The 24,053-nt window shown below is 46.0% G+C and overlaps 2 protein-coding genes across 6 annotated transcripts in view; both read right to left on the bottom strand.

Moving 5' to 3' along the window:
• Positions 1-5,582, bottom strand: part of Pisd (phosphatidylserine decarboxylase) — a 48,184-nt gene extending 42,602 nt beyond the window's left edge. For 2 of the 4 annotated variants that reach the window (XM_042285747.2, XM_006972907.4), the window contains exon 1: positions 5,460-5,582. Coding sequence is in view for 2 of the 4 variants with exons in the window: in XM_006972907.4 (XP_006972969.2) it covers positions 5,460-5,524 (65 nt within the window). In the remaining 2 variants the exon portion in view is untranslated. The other 2 variants (XM_042285748.2, XM_076547020.1) reach the window with 2 other exon arrangements.
• Positions 5,583-23,049: 17,467 nt separating this feature from the next.
• Prr14l (proline rich 14 like) overlaps positions 23,050-24,053 on the bottom strand; it is a 76,337-nt gene continuing 75,333 nt past the window's right edge. For both annotated transcript variants that reach the window (XM_076545785.1, XM_042285762.2), the window contains one exon: positions 23,050-23,462. In XM_076545785.1, coding sequence (XP_076401900.1) covers positions 23,186-23,462 — 277 coding nt within the window. In that variant the 3' untranslated portion in view covers positions 23,050-23,185. The remainder of the gene's footprint in view (positions 23,463-24,053) is intronic.

Below are 24,053 nucleotides of genomic sequence, written 5' to 3'. Positions count from 1 at the left end.
CACAGTTGAGACTAAACTTTTAGCTGGGCAGTGGTGGCGCACGCCTTTAATCCCAGCACTTTTGAGGCAGAGGCAGGCAGATCTCGGTGAGATCGAGGCCAGCCTGGGTCTACAGAGTTAGTTTAGTTCTAGGAAGGCCAAGGCTACACAAAGAAATTCTGTCTTGAAAAAAAAACAAAGGATCAGACTGCAGCCAAGCTTGTAAGGCATTTTCTTAATTAGTGATTATAATCCACATGGCAGCAGAACAGACAGCAAATGCCAGAAACCAGAGATAGTGCAAACAGAAGAACAAGAAAATGAGTGAGGAGGGGAAACAGGCTTGAGACGGGAGCAAGACAGAGGGGCTGGTCTTGTTTCTGTTTTGAAAAGACCATTGTGTCTTTCTGTGGCAAATGGCAAATAGAGGGCCAAGAGTCAAACATTAAGACTGGTATTGAAGGCATTCTTGTGGGAGATGGGGTGGCTTGGATAGTGACAGACTATGAGAAATGGTCGGGCTAGGAAGTGTTTTGAAGGTAAGAGGTTTTGTACCTCGTCAAAGGACTGAATATAGATGGTTCGAAAGAAAGGACCTGGGTTTGATTCCCAATGGCCACATGGTAGTTCAAAACCACCTGTCTCGCTGTAGCTCCAAGGGATCCAATGCCCTTCTCTGGCTTCCATGAATACCAGGCACGTGGGACAGACATAAATGCCCGAAAAAGCACCATAAACATTAAATAAATGTTTTGAAAAGGGGAAAAAAAAGATTAAGGCCCAGATAGAACAGATAAGTTCAACCAGGTGTCTCTTCTACAGAAAGAACCAAGGGTATGAATCTTCAAGCAGGCTATTAAAGCCAGTTGTGGTCACACACACACACACACACACACACACACACACACACACACACACACATGAGCCCGCGCACTGGTGTGCAATCCCAGCACTTGAAAGCTGAGGCTGGAGGACCAGCTTGGGGAACAGAATGAGATCCTTTCACAAAATCAAAACCAAATGAGATTAAGCACTTGGCTTGGGGTCAAATCCTGTGTAATCAATTCCCTCACCTGTAAAACCAGAGCCCATCTCATTAGCACTAAGCCCACCATGTATGACATCAAAAACACCTTTTAAGATTTATTTATTATTTATGTATATGAGTGTTTTGCCTGAATGTATGTGCATGTACCACTTGCATGGATGGTTCCTGAATAGCTCAAAAGTAGGCACTGGATTCTTTGGAACTGGAATTACAGATGGTGAGCTGCCATCTGGGAATTGAACCTGGGTCCTCTGTAAGAGCGGCCAGTGTTTTTGGTTTTGTTTTGTGTCGTGTCCCCCGTCTTCTCCCCCCCAACCACCACCACCCCACCGGGAGACAGGGTTCCTCTGTGTAGTCCTGGCCATCCTTAACTTGCTCTGTAGACCAGGCTGGTCTTGAATTCAGAGAGTCACCTGCTTCTGCCGCCCAAGTGCTGGGATTAAAGGTGTGTGCCACCATTGCCCAGCCAGTGTTCTTAAACAATGAGGCAATTCTCTAGCCTAAGACATCTTAAGAAAAAAAATTCAATTATTACAAAAAAAGATATTCAATTATTACTGACTAAATCAACTTCCAGTTACCAGTGTCCACCCTGGTTAGTCTACTTCTGAGAGAGCAAGACAAACTCCATTTTAAAGAAAACTTCATTTCTAGCAATACAAAATAAAAGCTGAACCAAGTTCCAGAAATACCCAGTTAAGACTCCGGTCAAGGTGACCCAGCTCCCCTGGGCGGGTAGGCTGCTGGCCAAGAAATAGCTGAAACAAAGGTTTAATCCATGGAAGACTCCAGTAGTACTGGGAGAGTCTCCAAATGTATTTTGTCTTCTGTAGTTCTTCTGGCTAACCGTTCCTGTTAACTGAAGTATGACCCTGAAATGCAAAGGCTTGTTTGTACCCCCTAGCTTGCGGTTTTTCCCTTTAAAAACCCTTCACTCTGAGAGCTCAGGGCCATCCTCCATCACCTGACCAGCCAGTGTACTGGACAAGGACCAAGCCTGGCTTGCTTTAATAATCACCTTTGTACTTGCATGGGATATTGGCTCTGTGGTGGTCTTGCTTGGGGGTCTCGAGACATGGGCATAAAACTTCCAGTTGTAAATTTTTTATATTGTTTTTTTTGCCTGTATGCCACATGTGTACAGTGCCCACAAAGGAGAGAAGGGAGCATTAGATCCTTTAGAACTGGAGTTACCATGCAGGTGCTGGGAACCCAATCCAGGTCCTCTATGAGAGCAGTAAGTGCTCTTAAGAGCCGAGCCATCTCTCCAGCCCATAAAGAAAGCTTTTTTTTTTTTTTTTTTTTTTTTTAAAAAAAAAGATTTATTTATTTATTATGTATACAGCATATGTGACTGCACGCCAGAAGAGGGCACCAGGTCTCATTACAGGTGGCCACTGGAGTTACTCAGGATGGTGAGCCACCATGTGGTTGCTGGGAACTGAACTCAGGACCTCTGAAAGAACAGTCAGTGCTCTTAACCTCTGAGCCATCTCTCCAGCCCCAAAGAAAGCTTTTTAAAGTTTTTTTTTCTTTAGTTTTATTTCCACAAAAGTTTAAAGACAGCCTGGGTGGGCAACACAATTTGCTTCGAGACAGGTGTTTGTACATCTTTAATTTTTACAGAAGACTGCCAAGATCCTGTGTGTGTGTATGTGTGTGTGTGTGTGTGTGTGTGTGTGTGTGTGTGTGTGTGTGTGTTTTGCCTGTGTGTATATCTGTACACTATGTGCATGCAGTACCCATGGAGGCCAGAAGAGGGTTTCTGATGCCCTGGAACTGGAGTTATAGATGGTTGTGAGTCACTATGTAAGTGCTATGAATGTAACATCAGTCCTCTGGAAGAGCAGCAGGCGCTCTTAACCACTGAACAACCTCTCCAACCCCATAACATGTTTTTAGTATTACCATGGGTGCTAAACTTTTAACTATAGTCCTCACTTCTCTCTCCTACTTTCAAAAGCTAGGAGAGTTCTAAAGCTCAAGTGGTAGGTCTCTTGAAAGCTTTACCCATATTCTTCTACCTGGCATTAGAATATTTAGTAAGTACTCATTCCTCCTTTCCACCAAACTGTCTAGACTTACCTGAACTTATAACCTGGAGGGCTTATAAAAACTACAGCTGTCAGAGCTCCAAGCAATACCTCCTTCTCAATCTGAAACTGCAGAAGATTGGTATGTACCTGCTCATCTCTGTCTTTACTAAACATTCCAGCCAAACCAACTGTTTGGCAGGTTGGGGTAGTAATGTTTGAGACAGTCTCATAAAACTCAGGCTAGCCTGTAACTCCCAATGTAGCCAAGGATAGCCTTGAATTTCTGATCTTCCTGCCTCTACTTCTCAAGTATTTGGATTATGAGTGTTAGTCATCAAGCCAGCACCAGCCTCGTGTGTGTGTGTGTGTGTGTGTGTGTGCGCGCGCGCGCGCGCGAGAGAGAGAGAGAGAGAGAGAGAGAGAGAGAGAGAGAGAGAGAGAGAGAGAGAGAGAGAGAAAAACAAGTTCACACCATGGACATATGTAGGGCTCAAAGGACAACTTCTGGAAGCTGGCTCTTGATTGCATCCTGTTGAGGCAGAGTTCTGTTGCAATAGCTCCTGAGCGCCTGGAGTTCTCCTGCCTCCACCTCGTGCTGGGATACAGAGGGGGGCACTTGATTCAGCTTCCCACAAGGCTTCTAAGGACCAACCGTGAGTCAGCTAGTGCTTTTACCGGATGAGTCATCTCCCTAAGACTCTCATCAAACACGTTAGAAAACACATATGACACTAAATCATAACCCATGTTGCTCTCCTACTACCACACATGACTCACTCACTGAAAAACTTTGGGGCTGGAGAGATAGCTCAGCGGTTAGAACTACTGGCTGCTTTTCCAGAGGACCTGGGTTTGATTACCAGCACCCACATGATGGCTCACCATCCTGAGTAACTCCAGTGGCTTCTGTGATCACCATGTATGGACGTGGTACACAGACATACTTGCAGGCAAAACACCTCAACACATAAAAATAATTTTTTTTTAAAAGAAAAACTTCCCTATGATGTGGAGCTTTCATCTACTTCTTACAACTAGATAGTACTTTACTTAAAACTTAGAAAAATGTTATCTTTTGTGTGCATAGCTTCTATCTTAATATATAACAAGTTTGAAACTATTACTCTTATTCTGAACATATCCCCATCCCTCTCTATCCTTGCACCAAATTCCAGTCTTGCCTATGTAACACTGGCACTAAAGTATGTCTTTTTTTCTTTCCATTTTGTAATGGTGAGTGAGGCATGTCCTTTTTACCACCATTTAAAATTCTTCAGGGGCTGCTGGAATGGTTCAGCGATTAAGAACACTAGTTACTCTTCCAGAGGACCTGGAATCAATTCCCAGCACCCAGTGGCAGCTCACAGCGACCTGTAACTATAGTTCCTGTGGATTTAATGTCGTCTTCTGGCCTCCATGAGTACCAGGCACACACATGGGTACACAGGCATACATGCTGGTGAACATGCATACACATACATCTTTTTTTTAATTGAGCAATGTTGGGGCTGTGGAGATGGCTCAGCAGATAAGAGGACCAGAGTTCGGTTCCCAGCACAAGGTGGCTCACAACCTATACCCCCACGTAATTCCAGGACATTCTCGAGGGCCCTACAAGACACCTGTAATCACAGATATGGCAATCTGGGCTGGCTATAAAGTGAGACTCAGCCAAGTAGAGAACTATCTTTCTTCTCCCTGAGTTAAGAACTCACTCCTCTTTTCTTCTCCCACCCCCTAAAACGCATAAATAGCGGGCTCATGCCTGTAATCCTGGCATTTGGGAAGCACATGAGGGCTGAAACAGGAAGATTGCTGTGATTTCGAGGCCAGCCTGGCTTCTATAACGAAACTTTGTCTCAAAGAGACGAAAAAAATAAATAGCATTTATAAGATCCCTCAGGTCTCTTCCATCTGTAGCAGCCTAGGAACTTACGGGACATAGACGTGTGGGGTCAGCAGGATAAGGACCACAATTCCACAACAGACTTTTCAGATAACCACATCTAATCCTTTCGCCTCAAAGCTTTAGAACCCAAGTGAAAGTCGCTTGGCAGCGCTGCGCTCTTCCAGATCACACCATCCTGCCAGGGATGCAAACACTCAAGAGAGGGCATTCAGCTCTGCTTCCACTCTAGGGACCATCCGTTTTGATGTCCCAGGGCACTTCCACCTAGCTGGAAAGGACGAGCGAGAGCCTTCAGGCCACACCCAAACTCACTTCACAGTCCACGCGGTGGCTGTAGCGCCAGCGCTTGAGCCAAGGTAAAGGTGGCTCCGTGTCATTCCTGTCAGACCTACTCGCGGCGAGCCCGCGACGATAAATGGCTCCTCTCCCCAGAGTCTGGCTTGGTCCAGGCTGGCCCCCGCCACAGCAGCCTCCCGCCAGGCCGTACCTGCTCCGCCACGGCATGACTCCAGGTAGCGAGCGCACACGCAGGCGACCCCTTGACGCCGCCATCTCGCCTCCTCCGAGGCAGACACGCCCCCTTCCGCCCTCGTACGCACGCCTGTGTGGTCGTCGGACCAATCAGGAAAGCGAAGGGCTAGCCCCGGAAGTCTCTGCGTACTGCGCCTGGTGACTGCGCCCCTGGCGTATGTGTTGGCATGCGCATGAAGCCGTGGTATGTCGCTCCTGCACCCAAAAAATCTGAGCCACCTGTGCTCCGTGTGTGCGTGCCACCTGTATGCGGGCGCCCGCGGAGGCCAGAAGAAGGCGTTGAATCCCCTGGAGCCGGGCGTCCTTCCGTTCTCACCTCACTGCTGTGCTTGCTGCCTGGGGCTCTAGAGTGCGAGGGGCTTGTAGAAAGGCAGAAAGCTGCCAGGCAGTGGTGCGCACGCCTTTAATCCCAGCAGAGGCAGAGGCAGGTGGATCTCTGTGAGTTCGAGGCCAGCCTGGTCTACAGAGCGAGATCCAGGACAGGCGCAAAGCTACATAGAGAAACCCTGTCTTGAAAAAAAAGAAAGAAAGAAAAAATGCAGAAAGCTGTCAAACTAGGCTCCTGCTGTGAGTGATGGTGCATGCTTCTGTTCTTTTCAGTTGTGAGGGGGAAACGATTTTTCAGTGGTACCTGACACTTTTCTAAGTGTTGACTTGGAGACCCCCAGCCAGCCCTGGGACATTATTCCCATTTTTAAAGAGGTCAGCGAGGTTAAGCAATTGCTCAAGGGCACATTAATAGGCAAAGGGCTCATAAGTTGTATGATAGAAAACCCTGTATTTCTACATCAACGATGTCGAAAACCATTTTTTTCTTAACATTTTTTTTCCTTTTTAAAGCCCTAGAAAAATGGCTGAACATGGGTGCAAAACCTGAAAGAAGTCCCAATTTTTCTTATGTAAGCATAGTCTTCTTCACCAGATATTTGACATAGGAGAAGGATATGCTAATCAGTGCGTGAGATTATTTCGGTGTAGTTATTTAAATTCAGTTACAGCAAAACCAGCCACTAAAAAGAACCTGCAAGCCAGGCAGTGGTGGCGCAAGCCTTTGTTCCCAGAACCTCTATGAGTTCGAGGCCAGCCTTGTCTACAGCGCGAGTTCCAGGACAGGTTCCAAAACTACATAGAGAAATCCTGTCTCAAACAAAACAAAACAACCTGCAAGTCACAGATTTGGTATTAGAAGAGATACCTCCCTTTGATGTGGTTTTTCAAAAGTCTGAAAAAGAAACACACACTCAGCATACTATTTGTATGGAATTGAGGATTGTAATTCAAAGGGATGAGGTTCAAAATAACGCTGGATTCCCAGCACTTTGGAGTGTCCTGAATCCCAGGCCAGCCTAGGCTACATAGATATTGTGGGTTTTTTGTTTGTTTGTTTTTTAAACCTTATGTAACACAGTGGTAATACTGTACAATGACTATACACAATTTGACATTTTTTCAATTCTTTTGAAAACATGCAATAAATATACTGTCTATACCTTTTTTAAAAGGAACAAAACTAAAAACACTATTATAATAAAAGAAAAAATGAAGGCTGGAGAGATGGCTTGGTGGTTAAGAGCACTAATTGCTCTTCCAGAGGACCCAGTTCGATTCCCAGCACCCACATGGCAGATCACAACTGTCTCTGACTCCAGTTCCAGAAATCCCATCCCCTCTCTGGCCTCAGAGGGCACCAGGCATGCAAGTTGTGAGCAGACATACATACAGGTAAAACACCCATACACATAAACAATTAAAATAAAAAAGTATATATCTGAAAAAATGAATTTGACTTATACTCTCTACTAAAATGAGATCTAAAATCTGCACTTAAAACTAGAGTGCTGGTGAGATGGTGTAGTGGATAAAGGCACTGGTTACCAGGCCTGCCCACCTAAGGTGTGTCCCTGTGGACCCACATAGTGGAAGCATTAACACTGGAAAGTTAGTTGTCCCATGTGAACTTGTGTGCGAATGTACACACACACACACACACACACACACACACACACACTTAAATGCTTTTTGAAAGCAAAACTTAAAAACACATAAGGGGAAACTTTAAGATTTTGTATTTTATGTGAATATACATGCTGATTAGTTTTTGTCAGCTTAGGGCAAACTAGAGACCCTCCAGAAGAGGGAACTCCACTTGAAGAACTGGCCTCTATCAGATGGCCTGGGGGCATGTTTGCGGGGATATTTCCTTGATGGTTGGTTGATGTAGGAGGGCCCAGCCCATGGCAGTGGTACTGTCCCTGGGCAGGTGGGCCTATCTTGTATGAGAAAGGTAGTTGAGCAAGCTAGAGCGAGCAGTCCAGTAAGTATTCCTCTGTGTTTTCTGCTGTAGATATCTCATCTTGATGTCTCCTGATTATAGACTCTAATCTGTAAAATGTAATTAACCCCTTTCCCCAAGTTGTTTAAGGTCATGGTTTTTTGTTTGGTTGTTTTTTTTTTTTTTTTTTTCCAGACAAGGTTTCCCTGTGTAACAACAGCTCTAGCTGTCCTGGAACCCACTCTGTATACCAGGCTGGCCTGTGGTCATGATTTAATCACGGCAACAGAGAGCAACTAGGACCATGTGTGTGCCTGAGTCTATGTACATACATGACATGTGTGCTGGTGCTGGTGGAGGCCAGAAGAGGGCCTTGGAGTCCTTGTAATTGGAGTTACAGGAAGTGTGAGCTGCTCAGTGTGGGTGCTGGGAATCAAACTCAAGTCCTCCTGAAGAGCAGCTGGTGCTCTTAACTACTGAACCATCTCTCTAACCCATAAGAAATTTTTTTTTCTTTTTCAAGACAGGATTTCTCTGTGTAGTCCTAGCTGTTCTGGAACTTGCTCTGTAGACCAGGCTGGCCTCAAACTCATAGATATCCACCTGCCTCTGCCTCCTGAGTGCTGGGGTTAAAGGTGTGCACCACCCATCACTAGGCTGCCCTCTAAGAAATTTTATATGTTGGATTTAACAGTGACTTCTTGAGTATAACACCAAAAGCACAGGGAACAACAAAAAGATAACAACTTCAAAATTAAAAAGTTACCTCTCTGCATCTATTAAGCATGTTATTTTTCTCAATTGTATTAGTATGGCAAATTAAATTTTATTTTATGTGTCTATGTTTTTTGCCTACATGGATGTATATGCATCACATGCATGTATGGTGCCCATAGAGGTAAGATGTCAGATTCTCTGGGGGCAGAGTTATGGATGGTTGTCAACCATCCTGTGGGTGCTAGAAACTGGACCTGGGCCTTCTGTAAGAGCATCAAGTATTCTCAAACACTCAACCATCTCTCCAGCCCCTAATTATTTTTTAGAGATTTATTTTTATTATTTTAAATTATGCATCTGTGTATGTTATATGCATGCAGATGCCCAGAGAGGCCAGAGAAGTTGCACCCCCCTCCCCCAGAACGAGTTATATGTGAGTTGCCTGACATGGGTGCTAGGAATCAACCTCAGGTCTTCTGGAAGAACAGTACACACTCTTAACTGCTGATCCAGCCATCTCTCCAGCTCTCAATGTTTTATTTTTGAGTCAGGGTCATGATATGTAGCCCAGGCTGGCCTGAGACTCATTATGTACTGGTCTTGAAGTCATGATCCTCATGTCTCAGCCTCCTGAGTACCAGGATTACAAGTGTGACCTACCATGAGTATTTTATTTTCTTTTACAGGGTCTTTATTGAGAAAAAATTCACACAACATTCAGTTCATGTTTTAAGTGTGAATTCAATGGCTTCATATATACAGATGTGCAAGCAATGTCATTTATTTTTAGAATATTTTATCATCTATCAGATAAAACCCATTCTGTCAGTGATAATTTCTAGGCACTATTGTTGCCCTCACTCAAGTCCTAGGCAGCCACCCACCTACTTTCTGTTCCAATGATTTTCCTATTCTAAATTTTTATATAAATGTAATACCATAGTGTGTGTACTCTTGTAACTTGTGTATTTGGATTAGTGTATTGCTGGCTAGTTTCATGTCAACTTGACACAAGCTAGAGTCATCTGAGAAGAGGGAACCTCTGTAAGATCTGGGTGTAGGCAGGCATTAGGGCATTTTCTTAGTGATTGATGGGGGAAGGCTCAGCTCATTGTGGGTGGTGCCACCCCTAGGCTGGTGGTCCTGGGTTCTATAAGACAGGCTAAGCAAGCCAGTTAGCAGCACCCCCCCACGGTCTCTGCATCACCTCCTCTTTCAGGTTCCAGCCCTGTTTCAGTTTACTTCCCTTCATTGACTGTGACTCAGGATATGTAAGCCAAATAAGTCCTTTCCTCCTCAAGTTTTTGGTCATGGTGCTTCATCAAAGCATTATAAATCCTAACTAAGACAGTGTGTTTTCCATTATAAATACAGCTGCTGTCAGAATTCATATAAAAGTTTTTGGTTTTTTGGGTTCTTTTGTTTTTTGAGTCTGGGTTTCTTTATGTAGCCTTGGCTGTCCTAGAACTCACCCTGTGTATCAGGCTGGCCTTGAACTCACAGAGTTCCACCTGCCTCTGCCTCCTGAGTGCTGGGAATTAAGGGTGTGTGCCACCACTGGCCATGCACATACAAGTTTTAAGGTACAGATTGAGGAGTATATTGCACATTTAATTGTTTCAGGAGTTGATTTTTTTTTTTTTTTTTTTGAGACAGAATTTCCCTGTGGAGCTCTAGATGCCCTGGAACTCTCTCTATAGACCAGTTTGTTCTCAAACTCAGAGATCCGCCTGCCTCTGCCTCCTGGGTGCTGGGATTAAAGGTGTGCGCCACCATGCCCCGCTTCCCATCATGTCCAGTTTATGGCGTGATGGGGGTCGAGCCCAAGGCTTCGTGCACACTGTGCAGGCCCCCCACCTAACTAGAACCTCCCTTTCCGTTCTGCCAATTTTCTTCACATATATTTTGGGGGAGAGAGAGGGAGGGAGAAAGGGAGGAAGAGAAGAAGGGAGGAAGGAGAGAGGGAGCCTACATGGTGAGCAAGCCAGGGAGACACTATATCTAAAAAAAAGCAAATAGCTCCTGAGGAACAGCACCCAAGGTTGTTCTCTGGCCTCTATTGTACGCTCCATACACACACACACACACACACACACACACACACACACACACACACACACACGTGCACACACAATTAAGAGTATCTCTTCTGGCTCCCTGATGGCCCTGGCCATTGCCAGCTACCAAGCACAGGAGGGCGTGGGCACAATGGCATGGGTTTGGCAAAGCTGGTGGGCCAACAACTCAGCTACCTCCCCTCCCAGATCCAGGGCTTTGAGTTGGCCCTCCCCATCTGTGAGTTGCTGGATGGCCCAAAGGGGCTGGTCCTGCAGGTCCATAGCCACAGGATCCCCATGACTCAGAGCATCAGCAGGGTATCTGAGAGTTTCTATGAGGGTGCAGTATTGATGATGTAGCAGAAGCCAGAGGCCTTGAACTAGACTAATGACTTCTTGCAATGAATATTTGCAAGTAAAGCTGTTTACCATGGGAAAATGGGATAAAAGTGTATACTATGTGACACACCACAACTTCCAATGCCACTAAGATGAACAAATATGTTATGGAGAGGTAGGAAAGATGGAGGAGCAGAATGGTACATGCACAGAAGGCTGTGATAAACATAGGGCTATTTTTATTATGTTTTTATTTTCTTTTGGGTCTAGGAGGTTACAAGGGTAGAGGAGGGTGTGGAAGGACTGGGAGAAAAATGGGATTGGAGTGCATGGTGTGAAATTTGCAAAGATTCAATAAAAATTATGTTTAAAAAAAAAGAGTATCTCTTTCAGGCAGGGCATGTAGCTCAGTTGTAGACTGTTTGCTTAGCACATTTGAGGCCCTCTGGAGATACAACCCAGCACGCTGTGCATTCTAGACAAGTGCTCTACCACTTAGCTACATCCTGGCCCTTAAGCTATGTATCTTGCAAGAAGATACTGTTGGATCTTATTTTGTAATTTAATCTGACAATATTTATATCTAGTCCACCATTAATTAAATTGCCAATAGTTAAGACTACAATAGATGGCCTGAGTCTTCCATTTCATAAAATTATTCTCCATTTCCCTTTCTCTCCTGTCTCACTTTTTGAGACATCAGGTTTCCATTTTAATTATCCCATTTTCCCATCTGATTAGTAATAACTTTTTCCTGTTTGTCTTGCTTAGCTTTGTGGGCTTTAGTTTTGACTTTTTGAAACAGAGTATGTCTGTCTTAAAGTTTCTATTGCTGTGATGAAACACCATGACCAAAGTAGGCTGGAGAGCAAGAGGTTTATTTGCTTTACACTTTTATTTCACTGTTCATCAGGGTTCACTGAAGGAAGTCAGGACAGAAACTCAGACAGGGCAGGAACCTGGAGGCCGGCGCTGATGAGAAGCCATGGATAGGTACTGCTTACCTTTGTGCCCATCCTGTTTTTCTAAGACAGGGCTTCTCTGTGTAGCCCTGGCTGTCCTAAAACTTGCTCTGTAGACCAGGCTGGCCTCAAACTCAGAGATCTGCCTACCTCTGTCTCCTGAGTGCTGGGATCAAAGGCATGTGCCACCACTGCCTGGCTACTAAGCCTGCATTCTTATAAAAATCAGGACCACCAGCCCAGGGATGGCTCCATCCACAATGGGCTGGGCCCTTCCCCATCAATCACTATTTAAGAAAATACCTTAGAGCCAGATCTTATGGAGGCATTTTCTCCATTGAGGTTCTCTCCTTTCAGGGAATTCTAGCTTGTGTCAAACTGACATAAAACTAGCCAGCACAGAGTTTTATATAGCCTGGGCTGGCCTCAAACTCCCTATATACCCAAGGATGATCCTGCACTCCTTACCCTCCCGTATCCACCTCCCAAGTACTGTGATTATGGGTATGTGCAGCTAGACCTGGCTGTCTTAGTCAGGGTTTCTACTGTGGGAAGAGACACCATGACCACAGCAACTCTTATAAAGGAGACACATTCAACTGGAGTGGCTTTTATTTTCAGAGGTTTAGTCCATCATCATCATGGTGCAACTTCGTGGCATGCAGGCAGACATGGTGCTGGAGAAAGAGCTGAGTGTCTTTGATCTTGATATGCAGACAAGAGGAAGTGGTCTCTAACACTGAGCAGCATCTTGAGCATATGAGACCTCAAAGCCCAGCTCTGCAGAGATACACTTCCTACAACAAGACCACACCCACTCCAACAAAGGGATATCTAATAGTACAACTAACTCCCTTTGGGGACCATTTTCTTTCAAACCAACACACCAGCATTATTTCTGTGTCCATTTTATAATGTTTACTCTAGAGCAGTGGTTCTCAATCTTCTTCTTTTTTTTTTTAAAGATTTATTTATTTATTTATTTATTATACAGTGTAATATCTGCATGTATGTATCCTTGCAGGCCAGAGAAGGGCACCAGATCTCCTTACAGATGGTTGTGAGCCACCATGTGGTTGCTGGGAATTGAACTCAGGACCTCTGGAAGAACAGCCAGTGTTCTTAACCGCTGAGCCATCTCTCCAGCCCGATTCTCAATCTTCTTAATGCTGAGACCCTTTAATTCAGCTCCTCATGTTTTGCTGACCCCCAACCATAAAATTGCCTCATTGCTACTTAATAACCATAATTTTGCTACTGTTATGAATCGTAATATATGAAATGCAGGATATCTGATATGTAACACCTGAAGCAGTCATGACCCACAGGCTGAGAAGCGCGGCTCTGGAGATAAACACATGTATACGTGACTTTTTAAAGATTTGTAAGGGGTCTTAGTTTGCTTTATGTGGCGGCATCCTACTGAGCTCCTGGCTTGGTTCCAGAGAGCAGCATCTGGCCCTAATCCTTCCTTTGTTTAAACCACACCTTTGGTTTCTCTTACCTTTTGTTTCTCTTATCACCCTATGTGAATCTTGTTTGAGTCAAGGATCAGAGTCCCCTAAGGATCAAAGGCCTATGCAAAATTTGGTCCAGGAAACCAGGAAAACCAAGGTTCCTGATATTCAAGTAATTTGCACCTGGCATTGGTCTCTGGGAGCTCCTTTTGGGTTGCTTTGAAGATAGGGAAATTAACTGGCTAAACTGTATTGGAGAGAAATAAAACTGCCCTAGGCGAAGGGTTAGTGCTTTAGTCCTTCCAGGTTGGACCCCCCTGCAGCCAGGATAGGCTAAATTCATTCTTAAGATGCCTCTGTGTCTTCATTCCACGGACCCGTATGAACTCACACACTTGTGTAGCGACCACACAGCTACAGCTTTATATTGTTGTGATAAAAGACTGTGACCAAAAGCAACCAGCCTGGGGTGAAGAGCATTTATTTGGCTTACAGGTTACAATCCATCATCGGGGAAAGCCAAGGCAGAAACCTAGAGGCAAGAACTGAAGCAGAAACCATGAGGGAACACTGCTTACTGGCTTTCTTCCCATGGCTCGCCCAGCTTGTTTTCTTATATACTCAAGGACCAGCTGTTAACAGGGTGGCACTCCCCACAGTGTTTTGGGGCCCTCCCACATCAATCATTAAACAATGTGCTTATGTTCATACTCCTTGACGACTCATTTCCCAAAGGAACCCAATTTGAATTTCACCTTCAGAAAACTCTGGATCTTTCTGTACATTAAGAACTGACTCTGAATTCCTATCAGAGAAGAAAGTCTCCAGTCAAATTTCAAATTGTGTGTGTGTGTGTGTGTGTGTGTGTGTGTGTGTGTGTGTGTGTGTGTGTGTGTGCAGGCCAGAGGTCAATGTCCAGTATCTTTCATCTGCCACTCTCTATCATATTCTTTCAATCAGAGTCTCTCATTGAACCTGGAGCTCACCATTTTGTCTAGACTGGCTAGCTAGTGAACCTCCAATATCAGCCTGTCTCAACTTCTCTAGTGGTAAGGGACAGATTCATGCTGCAGCCCCTGGCTCAGTGCTGGGGATCCGAACTCAGGAACTCATGCTTGCCTGCAAGTACTTTACCTGCTGAGCCATCTCCCCGGTCCTCCAATCACATTTCTAGGACGGCTTACTCTAAAGCAGTGAAAGAAACCAGACAGATGTGTTCTAACCCACAAAAACCTCAAAAGTAAAATGCTGTGTTTGTCACCTTCCCATCATCAAGACAAAACATCTAAGACAGTGAGCGGAAAGGCTTCCTTTGGCGTGAGGAGGTTTCAAGGTGGCCATTGCTTTGAACCTGTGGTGGCATGCGCAGTACACCATGGTGACAACATGTGACAGAAGAGGCCTGTAGAACTCACGGTGACTGAGAAGTCTAAGAGACACAGGAAGACCTGTCTTAATACCCCTTTCAAGGGCATGGCAGCAGTGACCACGACCCGACTTCTTCCTCTATGCTCCACCTCTTAACTGTCTGGCCAACTTCCCCTGGGCCATAGGCTGACACTGAGCTTTTCCTGCCTTAGAGAACAATGAAGATACAAAGAGTAATGATCTAGAGGTTAAATATCAAGCACAGTATTTGGATTGTAGGTTATTTATGGGGCGATGGAGGGAGAAAGGAAAAGGAAGAGCGCAGAGAGGGCACTGAAGGACAACAAATGTATGGAAAGACGACTTGCCGAGCCAGGCAGCGGTGCACACACCTTTAATCCCAGCACTCGGGAGGAAGAGCCAGGCGGATCTCTGTGAGTTCGAGGCCAGCCTGGTCTACAGAGTGAGTTCCAGGACAGGCACCAAAACTACACAGAGAAACCCTGTCTCAAAAAACCAAGAAAAAAAAGACACGCTGAAGCCTGACAGCCTAGTAGGAGTTTGGTCATGGAATCGTATGACAATGCCAATCCTTAGTGTTTTGTTTTTGTTTGCTTGGGTTTTTTTTTCTTTTGTTTTTTTCGAGACAGGGTTTCTCTGTGTTGTTTTGGTGCCTGTCCTGGATCTTGCTCTGTAGCCCAGGCTGGCCTTGAACTCACACAGATCTGCCTGGCTCTGCCTCCGGAGTCCTGGGACTAAAGGCATGCGCCACCACGGCCTGGCTTGTTTTTGTTTTTTGTATTGCTGGGAACTGAACCCAAGGGCTGGTGCATTCCAGAAAAACACTCTGCCACTGAGCTACATCCTCACCCCTCAATTCTTATTAATTATAAATGGTGGAAGTGTGGGTGCTTGTTATTTGCTCTCTGCTTTTCTTGAACTTCTGATTTTTTTTTTTTTTTTTTAAAGGCAGAGCTTCATGTAGTCCACGCCAAGTCTTGAATCCCAATGTAGCTGAGTATAACTCCTGATCCTCCTGCCTCCACCTCTTCAGTGCTGGGACCAAAGGTATGTACACCTGTGTGGGGCTCAAACCTAGGACTTCTTGATTGTTAGGTAAGCACTCTACCAACTGAACTACATCCCCAACCCATTTTAAGGAAATAGAAAAGTGGGGCCTGCAAAGTGGCTCTGCAGGAAGGTACTTGCTGTCAGACTCAGAGACTCAAGGTCAATCTCCAGAACGCACATGGGGAAAGGAGAGCATCATCTCCAAGTTGTCCTCTGACCTCCACACAAGCACACCAAGTCCTTGCCGCTATGAGACCCTGTTTCAAAGAGGCTGGAGAGGAGAGACGACTCAGTGGTTCAGAGTATTCGTGGCTCCTTCCAGAGGATCCAGATTTAGGTCCCTGTACCCAGTCATCAGCCTACAACCTTCTGTAACTCCAGTTCCAGGAGACCTAGAACCCTCTTCTGGCCTCCATAGGCACCAGGCACACACACAGTGCCCTTACATACATGCATGCAAAACACTCGTATACATAAAATAAAAATAAACACATTTTTAAAAAGGTGCGGGTTGGGGATGGGGCTAAAGAGATGGCTCAGTGGTTCTGGAGGACCTGAGCTCAGTTCCCAGCACCTGTGTCAGGTGGCTCACCTCTAACTCCAGCTTCCCGTCCAGTACTTCTGGCGTCTGCAGGTCCTACATTCGTGTGCATACACCTTCCACTCCCCTACATACATACACACAGTTTAAAACATTCAATTTTTTTTAAAAAGGGGAAGCAATATTTTTTTTTTAAGGTGGGCATGGTGACATGTACTTGCAAATCTCAGTACTCAGGTGGCTGAGGCAAGAGAATGGGGAGTACAAGTCCAGCTTCGGCTATATAGTGAGACCATGTCTCAGGAAAAAAAAATGAGTGTGTGTGTTGTCTTGAGGGGAGGGGGGCACGGTGGAGATGAAGAGAGAGACCTTTATAAGGATTCCTACACAAGTTAAGTATCCAGCTTTACCATACTGACAGGATACCCAAGTAGGGACTCCAATTTGATGCCACTCCAAAGAGCCAATCAGATGGCGCAGGCCAGCAGTGCATGTCTGCTCCTGGAACTGCATAGAGCCACATACTGTGTGTTATCAGAACCTGAGCAGCTACGGCACAGGCCATTCGAGGCATGACAAGGAACGAGAGAGGAGAGATTAAGTAGTCTTTAAATATTGAAAAGAGCCATTGAAATGGACTTGGTTGGTCTGCACAGCAGCTATATATGGGAAAGTCACTTTCTATTCATGAAGTTTTTCTGAGGTGCCATCACCCAGTCACACAAGGACACATTCTGAAAATGTGTCCTTAGATGTTGTTTAGGGGATTCTTGGTGCAAATGAATGTCACATTGTGAATGCCAACAGAACATTTACACAAACCTAGATGGTAGAGGTCTGTCATTCAATGTGGCTGCTTTCAGGAGGGAGGTGGGACTGGAGATGGAGCCTGAGACACTACCCTACACATGCAAGGCAACTGCCTTACCACTGAACCATATTCCTGACCGCCTGTGGCCTCCCAACACACCAAATGTGGAATGCTGAGGTTGCCGCCCGTTGTCCAGGAAGCTTTTTTACTCACACATCTGAGTTCAAGGCCAATCTGGTCTACATAGTGAGAGAGAGTTCCAGGCCAGCCAGGGCTACATAGTGAGACTGTCTCTCAATAAATAAATAGATAAATAAAAACAAGTGTATACTCTAAAATACAATAAGAACTTGCACAGATCAGTAAGCCATTTATTAGCACTATCAAGTATATACTGTACATAATTGTGCTACATTTTTACATGACTGGCAATACACTGGCTTGTCTGCACCAACACCAAGACCTGAGTAATATACTGCATTACACCATCACAGCTGTGACCTTGCTAGGCCGCAGGAATTTTTCAGCTCCATTACCATCTTATGGTAATATGCAGTTTATTGACCAAAATGATGTTTAGGCGGTAAACAGCCGTAAATATCAAACACTGTACCAGAGGCCAGGAGGGACTAGAGCTAACAAAATAAAAGACCCTGATCTTGAAGAGCTTATATTACAGTTATTAACACGGACAGGAAGGTGGTGGTGCCACAACAAAAAGTCTTGAGGGGCAGGGGTACCCCTACGAATGGGAGGGGACCACTTTCAAGACCAATGATATGGGAATGCAAAGATCTGAAGGAAGTGATGGAGGGAAGCATGCAGGAATGGGAGGTACACAGGAGCAGTCAGCATGGCGATAAGGTGGGAGCCTGTCTAGTCCACTCCGGAATCCCAGGGCCCAGGCTGGAGCCTGCTCACATGGCCTCCATCACTTTAAGGAGGGGTGAAGAAAGGAGGAGCTGTTGCTGAGGACAGAGGGGCACAGAGGCTCGAGAAAGATGCTACAATAATTTACCTCCAGCCCCAGAACTTGGAGGAGAATTAGGACTTTTCTAGAACACTTCTTGGAAGAAGTTCCACAAGAACTGTAAAAACGAGTTTTCTACCCTTCAGGAGGGTCGTCCATCATCTGAACTCATCTGGAGGGATCTTGCATCAGGATTAGCTCTCTCACTCAGGCGGCCTCACCAATGCCAAGAACCTGTGATGTGAGGTGTCTAGTAACAACGCCTTACTTGAAAATTAGCTGTGTGGGTGAGGGCTCTTTGACATGTGGTAGACAGCCATCGGACAGGACACTTCCCCAGCAGAAAACACTGCATGGATGAGGTCCTTGCTGCTTAGCCCAGAGCCGGAAAGGAAAGCAAGGCACTGGAGAAGAGACGCACCCTCAGGAAGCTAATACCTTCTCCACACTGTCAGGAACTGATCAAGCCATTTAATAGGAAGACAGGGTAGAAGATGAGACGGTCTCAAAACTAAACAGAGCCTACTGGATTTATACTCTTGCTTCAGATACAGTCCTAACATAGGAAACATTTTCACCAGAGAGTTTATAAGTGCACTGGTTCCTCTGTCATGTGAGAAAGTGAGAGGCACTACTAACTAGTTTAGTTTTATTTTCTGAGATAGAGCCTCACTCTATTGCCCAGGCTGGCCTTGAACTTGTGGCCATCCTCTTGCCTTAATCTCCCCAGTTCTGTGATTACAGGCATGAATCACCACGCCTAGCGCCCTGCGGTTTGCCCATAATCCCAATAGACTGATGCAGGAAGATCATGAGTGCAGGGCCAGCCTAGGCTATGAGAAGATGGACAGAACTCTAAATGGACCTTAGATTTTTTTCAGTCTTATGGTTATGTGAGGCTACACAGTAAGATCCTGTTTCAAATAACATATTCCTAGGCCAAAAAACAAAAATCACAACAAAATACTTCATCAGTGATTCAATTTAACTGGATATGACTCTGCTCCAAAAAACTGTTTCTAGACACCGGTTTCTCTGGGAAAGGACTCACCACTGACTGCTTCTGGAGGCTACCCAAAGGCGGAGCTCCAAAGATGTGCCCAACGGGGGCAGGTTTTAAGAAAGGATGGCCATTCTGGGATGGACAATGCTTGATACAAGGCTCTGGAATGTCAACTTAAAAAAAAAAAAAAAAACAACCCTAACCCTTGGGTCATTACTGACAGAATTTGACTCTACTACCAAGCCCTAAGAACAAAATAGCCTTGACAATTATCTGAAAGGTTTTCAAGAAAAATTTATTTTTCATAAATTAATTCATGTAACAGTGGGCATTTAGAGTCACAAACTATCAAACAGAAAAGGAACTGTAGGGGCATCACGTATACCAACATTACCAAAGATGGACACATTTCACTGAACTATTAGCCATGATAACACAGGAACACTTGGGACAGCAACTTACTGGCCCAGATCCCAGCTCAAGGGGGCCTCTTGTTAGGAATTCAAATCCAATTCAACAGACGGTCTTGTAAAGACAGAACAGGCCTCAAATCTCAGCACAACTGTGCTGGACGGTGGCTATGAGGACCCCAGCTTTACAAGCAAGGTAGCTTTTGCTGCTCACTGTGCGCTAAAAGGGAATATTAACTGAGATTTGAACAACACTAAGGCTCCCTTCCTAGCCAGTTCTATACAGAAGCTCAGTTCAGGAAAGCAGCCCTCTCCTGATGGAATCCAGGTGAGGACATTCCACATCTCTGGCCAATTACTTATGCTTTGGATACAGCCGCCCATAATGTGGTCATTAAAAAGGCCCTTTTCATGATACCGGGGAAAAGTTATAGAAATAAAACAAGGGGATTAAAGACAGCACCAACTGCATACCCCCCTCCTCTTGGGTCCAGGAGGGAAGTATCACAACCTAAAAGCTGGTCTTGCACAGATCTCAATGCACACGGTACAGAGGAGGTGGAGCCGCAGCCTGGGGGTCAAGGGCTGTGTCCACTAGGCTGCACCGCAGCCCTGGACCTGCTGCCACAGTCCTGCAGACTTGCTGCTGTTCTTAGTCTGGAGGGCAGGGGATATGCCCCAGGGGAAGGATGCCCACAGAGTGGGATCTAGAATTGACCTCAGGTTGGCTCTGGAGCCCTCACAAAAGACCCTTTCAGGCAAAATTATGGAAAAAAAAAGTCATGATTTTCACAGCTCTTGGAGGAGCACAAAGTTTAGGATTCACAGCATGAGTTTCTGAGCTCTTCAGGCTCAAGTAAGGCAAAAGCTACCGATCTTCCACTGCACCCCCTCTCAGTCAGCTCTTCCGGTGAGGGCAGCGGGAAGACAGACACAATCTGCTTTAACAGGTGATGAGGTACATCTAGATGAATGAGAGAAAAGGCTGGACCGGACAGCAGAGGCTGGACCGGACAGCAGGGAGAGGAAGAGAAGAGAGGCACTAAGGGGAGGGAAGGGGGCTGCTGTAGCTGGAAACTGACAGATGGCAAAGGAAATGGGCGGTAATCTGGCTGCGCCTGAGGTCTCTCCTCTTTCCCCACAACCCTAACTTCTGGAGGTGAGCTCTAGCAAGTTGTGCTTAACGGCGACTTCCATCACTCGAGCTGGGAACTCCCATCCTCAGAAACTTTACCCACTCCATGACATAACAGAGTTGTAGTCCTGGCAGGCGACAGGCCAACCACCAATATCTCCCATCACAGCCAGAGGCCACGGGTTCTGAGGACACTGATGTGCCCCTGAGGCTGGCTGACTGATATGAATGGATGGGAAGACAGATGCGGCTGAGTATGGACTGCCCCAGTGAGTCAACGTCTCTCAAGCGGAAGAGCCTTTGTCAAGGAAAGGCCAAGAACTGCAGTTTCCCTCCTACATTCCTGGACAGGATGGAGCTGGGTCTCCAGTCCTGCCTACTGTCCCGGCCAGTGCTCCCAGCCTTTCAATGACACACTTGCCATGGGCAAATTCTGAAGGTCTGTCATGCTGCCGGTGCCACAGCTGTGCACACCTCACCTTCTGTCTCCTGGGTGATCCGGACACCCCAGTGACCCTGGTGGTGAAACTGGTGAATGGCTCGTGCACTGCCTCCTAGCCTACAAGCGTCTACTGCACAGTCTTAGATGTACCTGTGGCACTGGGTAACTCATTCCATTCCCTGCAGTAGTAACACGACAGGTGGAGAAGCACAGAGCATCTAAGAATCCTGCCTCAGGGAGGGAGAGGTATTGAGGGCAACACAGGTCCCATCTGTATGGTCTGGGCAACATGGGCAAAACAGGAGGGTCTGCACACATCACTGAGGACCAGTGTGCAAGCTAGCCTGCACTCTCTAAGCCTACGGGGTCATGACCTTCAAAACCTCCAGACAAGCAGGTGTGTGTTAACTTATTTAACAGCTGAGGCGGTGAAGGTCATGGGATGTTTTCCCTCTGCTCATATTTATTTTTCTCTTCCAGTGTGGCCCAGACTTTTACTGGGCCACAGTATCATCCTACAAAGAAAAGGCACATGAAGACCTCAAAGCTGCAGCCCGCCTCCCTAGCCACTGACAAACAGGGAGTGAAAGAATCCGAGGCGTGTTGGCTGACTAACCTTCCAGCACAGCACCACTCACTCCTCTCTACAGACAGACAGGGAAACGTCCCCGGACCAACCAGGAGGCTGAAGAGGCGACCAGTGTCCAGGGGCTGGGCTGCGCATCTTTCTTACTCGTCCGCCAAGGAATGCTAACTATCTGATGCGAACTGTGGGGGAGGTGCAGAGGGTGGGAGAGAGTGGAAAATGTGACAAGGAGAGGATGGAGCACGGGGAGGCACAGTGGGAAGATGAGCTCTGTGGGGCTGCTGCTCAGACAGACAAGGCAGCCCACTGCCTGCAGACTCCTCGGCACAAACCTAGAAACCGCGCTCCTTCTAGCATGTCCCCATTGCAATAGGTCTGACAAAGGACCAGAGCACAGGGGCACTCTCAGAGAGCGCTGCTCTGGGGTTGGGGATCTTGATGGAGGAATGGATGACTAGGTCTCATCTACCAATCAACTCTCTCCCACTCCTGAAGCAGGCACTCAAGCAGCTGCAAATGCCCGGGGCCAGCCTCTATCACACTGTTCCCAACTTTGTCATGTATCAACATTCCAGAGAAAACCACACTCAACCTTAATCTTTTTTAAAACGGTTATGAGAGAGATCTAAACAGACATGTGTACGAAGTGGGCAGGACTGAGGAGGAGGATGAAAAAGTGCTTCCTCTAATAAGCTACATGAGAAGCTGGAGGCGGGGAGGGACTGCCTGAAACACATGAATGGGAACACTCCCCTCCCCATCCATGTGCGGATCAAATGCCTGTCACATATTCTCTTAAGACATGTATTGTCTTTCTCCTTAATGTCTTACAAAGTGTTTGAAAATCACATTTAAAGACCCCAAACATGCAGCAATAATACAAAAACAAAAAAGAAAAAAATGAAAATAACACCACAACATTAAAAAAGTGCAACTCACGTTGGGGCCTGGACGGGCTCCTCTGGCACTAGTGACCCTCAGTCACAGATGGGAGAAAAGATGTGGAAAAGCCACAAACACACACAAACACACACACACACATTCTCTCAGACTAGAGGTCCTGGGCAGACAGAATCAGAGATCAGGAAACACACCAGTTCATCCTTCTCGATCACTGAAAAGGGCTGGTGAGAACACACAGGCCAGGTGACCAGGTGTCCCCCCAGGCCACGTTTCTAAGTCTTGGTCAAGCAGCACCATAAACAGAGAGGAACTTTCATGTGGATGCACAAACACCGAGTCCTTAGATTCCTAGTGTTGCTTAAGATGTGTGGCTACTTCCACCTGTGATGGGAGAGACGGGAAGGAAGTGGCCTGATGTCATTCAGGACCATTCCCAGGAGGAAGGGAGCATTCCTGAGGCTCTATACTCAGCAGTAGAATTAGAGGACCCTTCTTCACCAGCTTCTAAAAAGGCTGCACCTTGAAATAAGTAAAAATTCACGGACTGGGCATTGTGAGTGGTTTGGGCACAGGGTAAAATCAGGGAACCTCTTCCAGGGAGGTCTGAAAAGATTCAAAATGGAGACCCTGAAGTGTTCTCAGCAGCTTACAGACTGCTCCTGCTCCTCCTCCTTGGCAAAGAAAGTCTCCAGTTCCAGCAGCTTCTGAATCAAAAGCGCATCCAGTTCTTGAGTCTGCAGAGCCGCCTTCTGGGCCCTCGTGAAGCTGCCCCCCAGCTTCACTTTACCTCGAGTTCGTCTCTTTCGGGGGACGGTAAAATCCTGGAATTCCAGAACACGCTTCCTTTTCTGCTGGCTGACAGAGATCAGTGTACCATTTCGTTCTTTGGGTTCCTCAAAGATGGTTTCTAAACACCTGAGGACAGAGCACAACTCAGAATCACTAACAGGTGGAATCATAGAGCCTGTCTGGGTCACCACACCAGCCAAAAACTGCCTGCACTGACTCCCAACTCAACTGTTTCCTATGACCAGCAGCTATTTCTATGCACTGGAAAAAGCACACGTTTTATAAATATGTGCACAAAGTGAAAAAAGTTCAAACTGAAGGGTATACATCAAAATTAAGAGTAGTTTCTCACTCCAAAATGTATAATACTGGTAACTGCTAGTTTTGTGTATGTTCTCCAAAGTTAATATGTAGACACATTTAAGTAACACAGTAGTCCATACTGGGCAAACAGCAAACCTTTTGTCACAGCCCAGGCTGGCCTCAAACTCCCTATGTAGCTAAAGATGACCCTAAGCTGCTGACCCCCTTACTTCTGCCTCCCAAGTGTATTGATTATAGGCATACTAATCTACCATACCATGCTCCAGACAGTAAACCTTTTAAACTGTGAGCCATATGATCTCTACCACACATTTGTTTTGAGTTTTCCTTTTGTGAACAAAGCTGTTAGTGCACAAGCCATAAAAATAATAAAAAAATAAAACAAAACAAATG

The sequence above is a fragment of the Peromyscus maniculatus genome, chromosome 10 (genome assembly GCF_049852395.1).
Source record: "Peromyscus maniculatus bairdii isolate BWxNUB_F1_BW_parent chromosome 10, HU_Pman_BW_mat_3.1, whole genome shotgun sequence".
Lineage (NCBI taxonomy): Eukaryota > Metazoa > Chordata > Mammalia > Rodentia > Cricetidae > Peromyscus > Peromyscus maniculatus.
The sequence above is the reverse complement of the archived record's forward strand: the minus strand, read 5'-3'. Positions and strand labels throughout refer to the sequence as shown.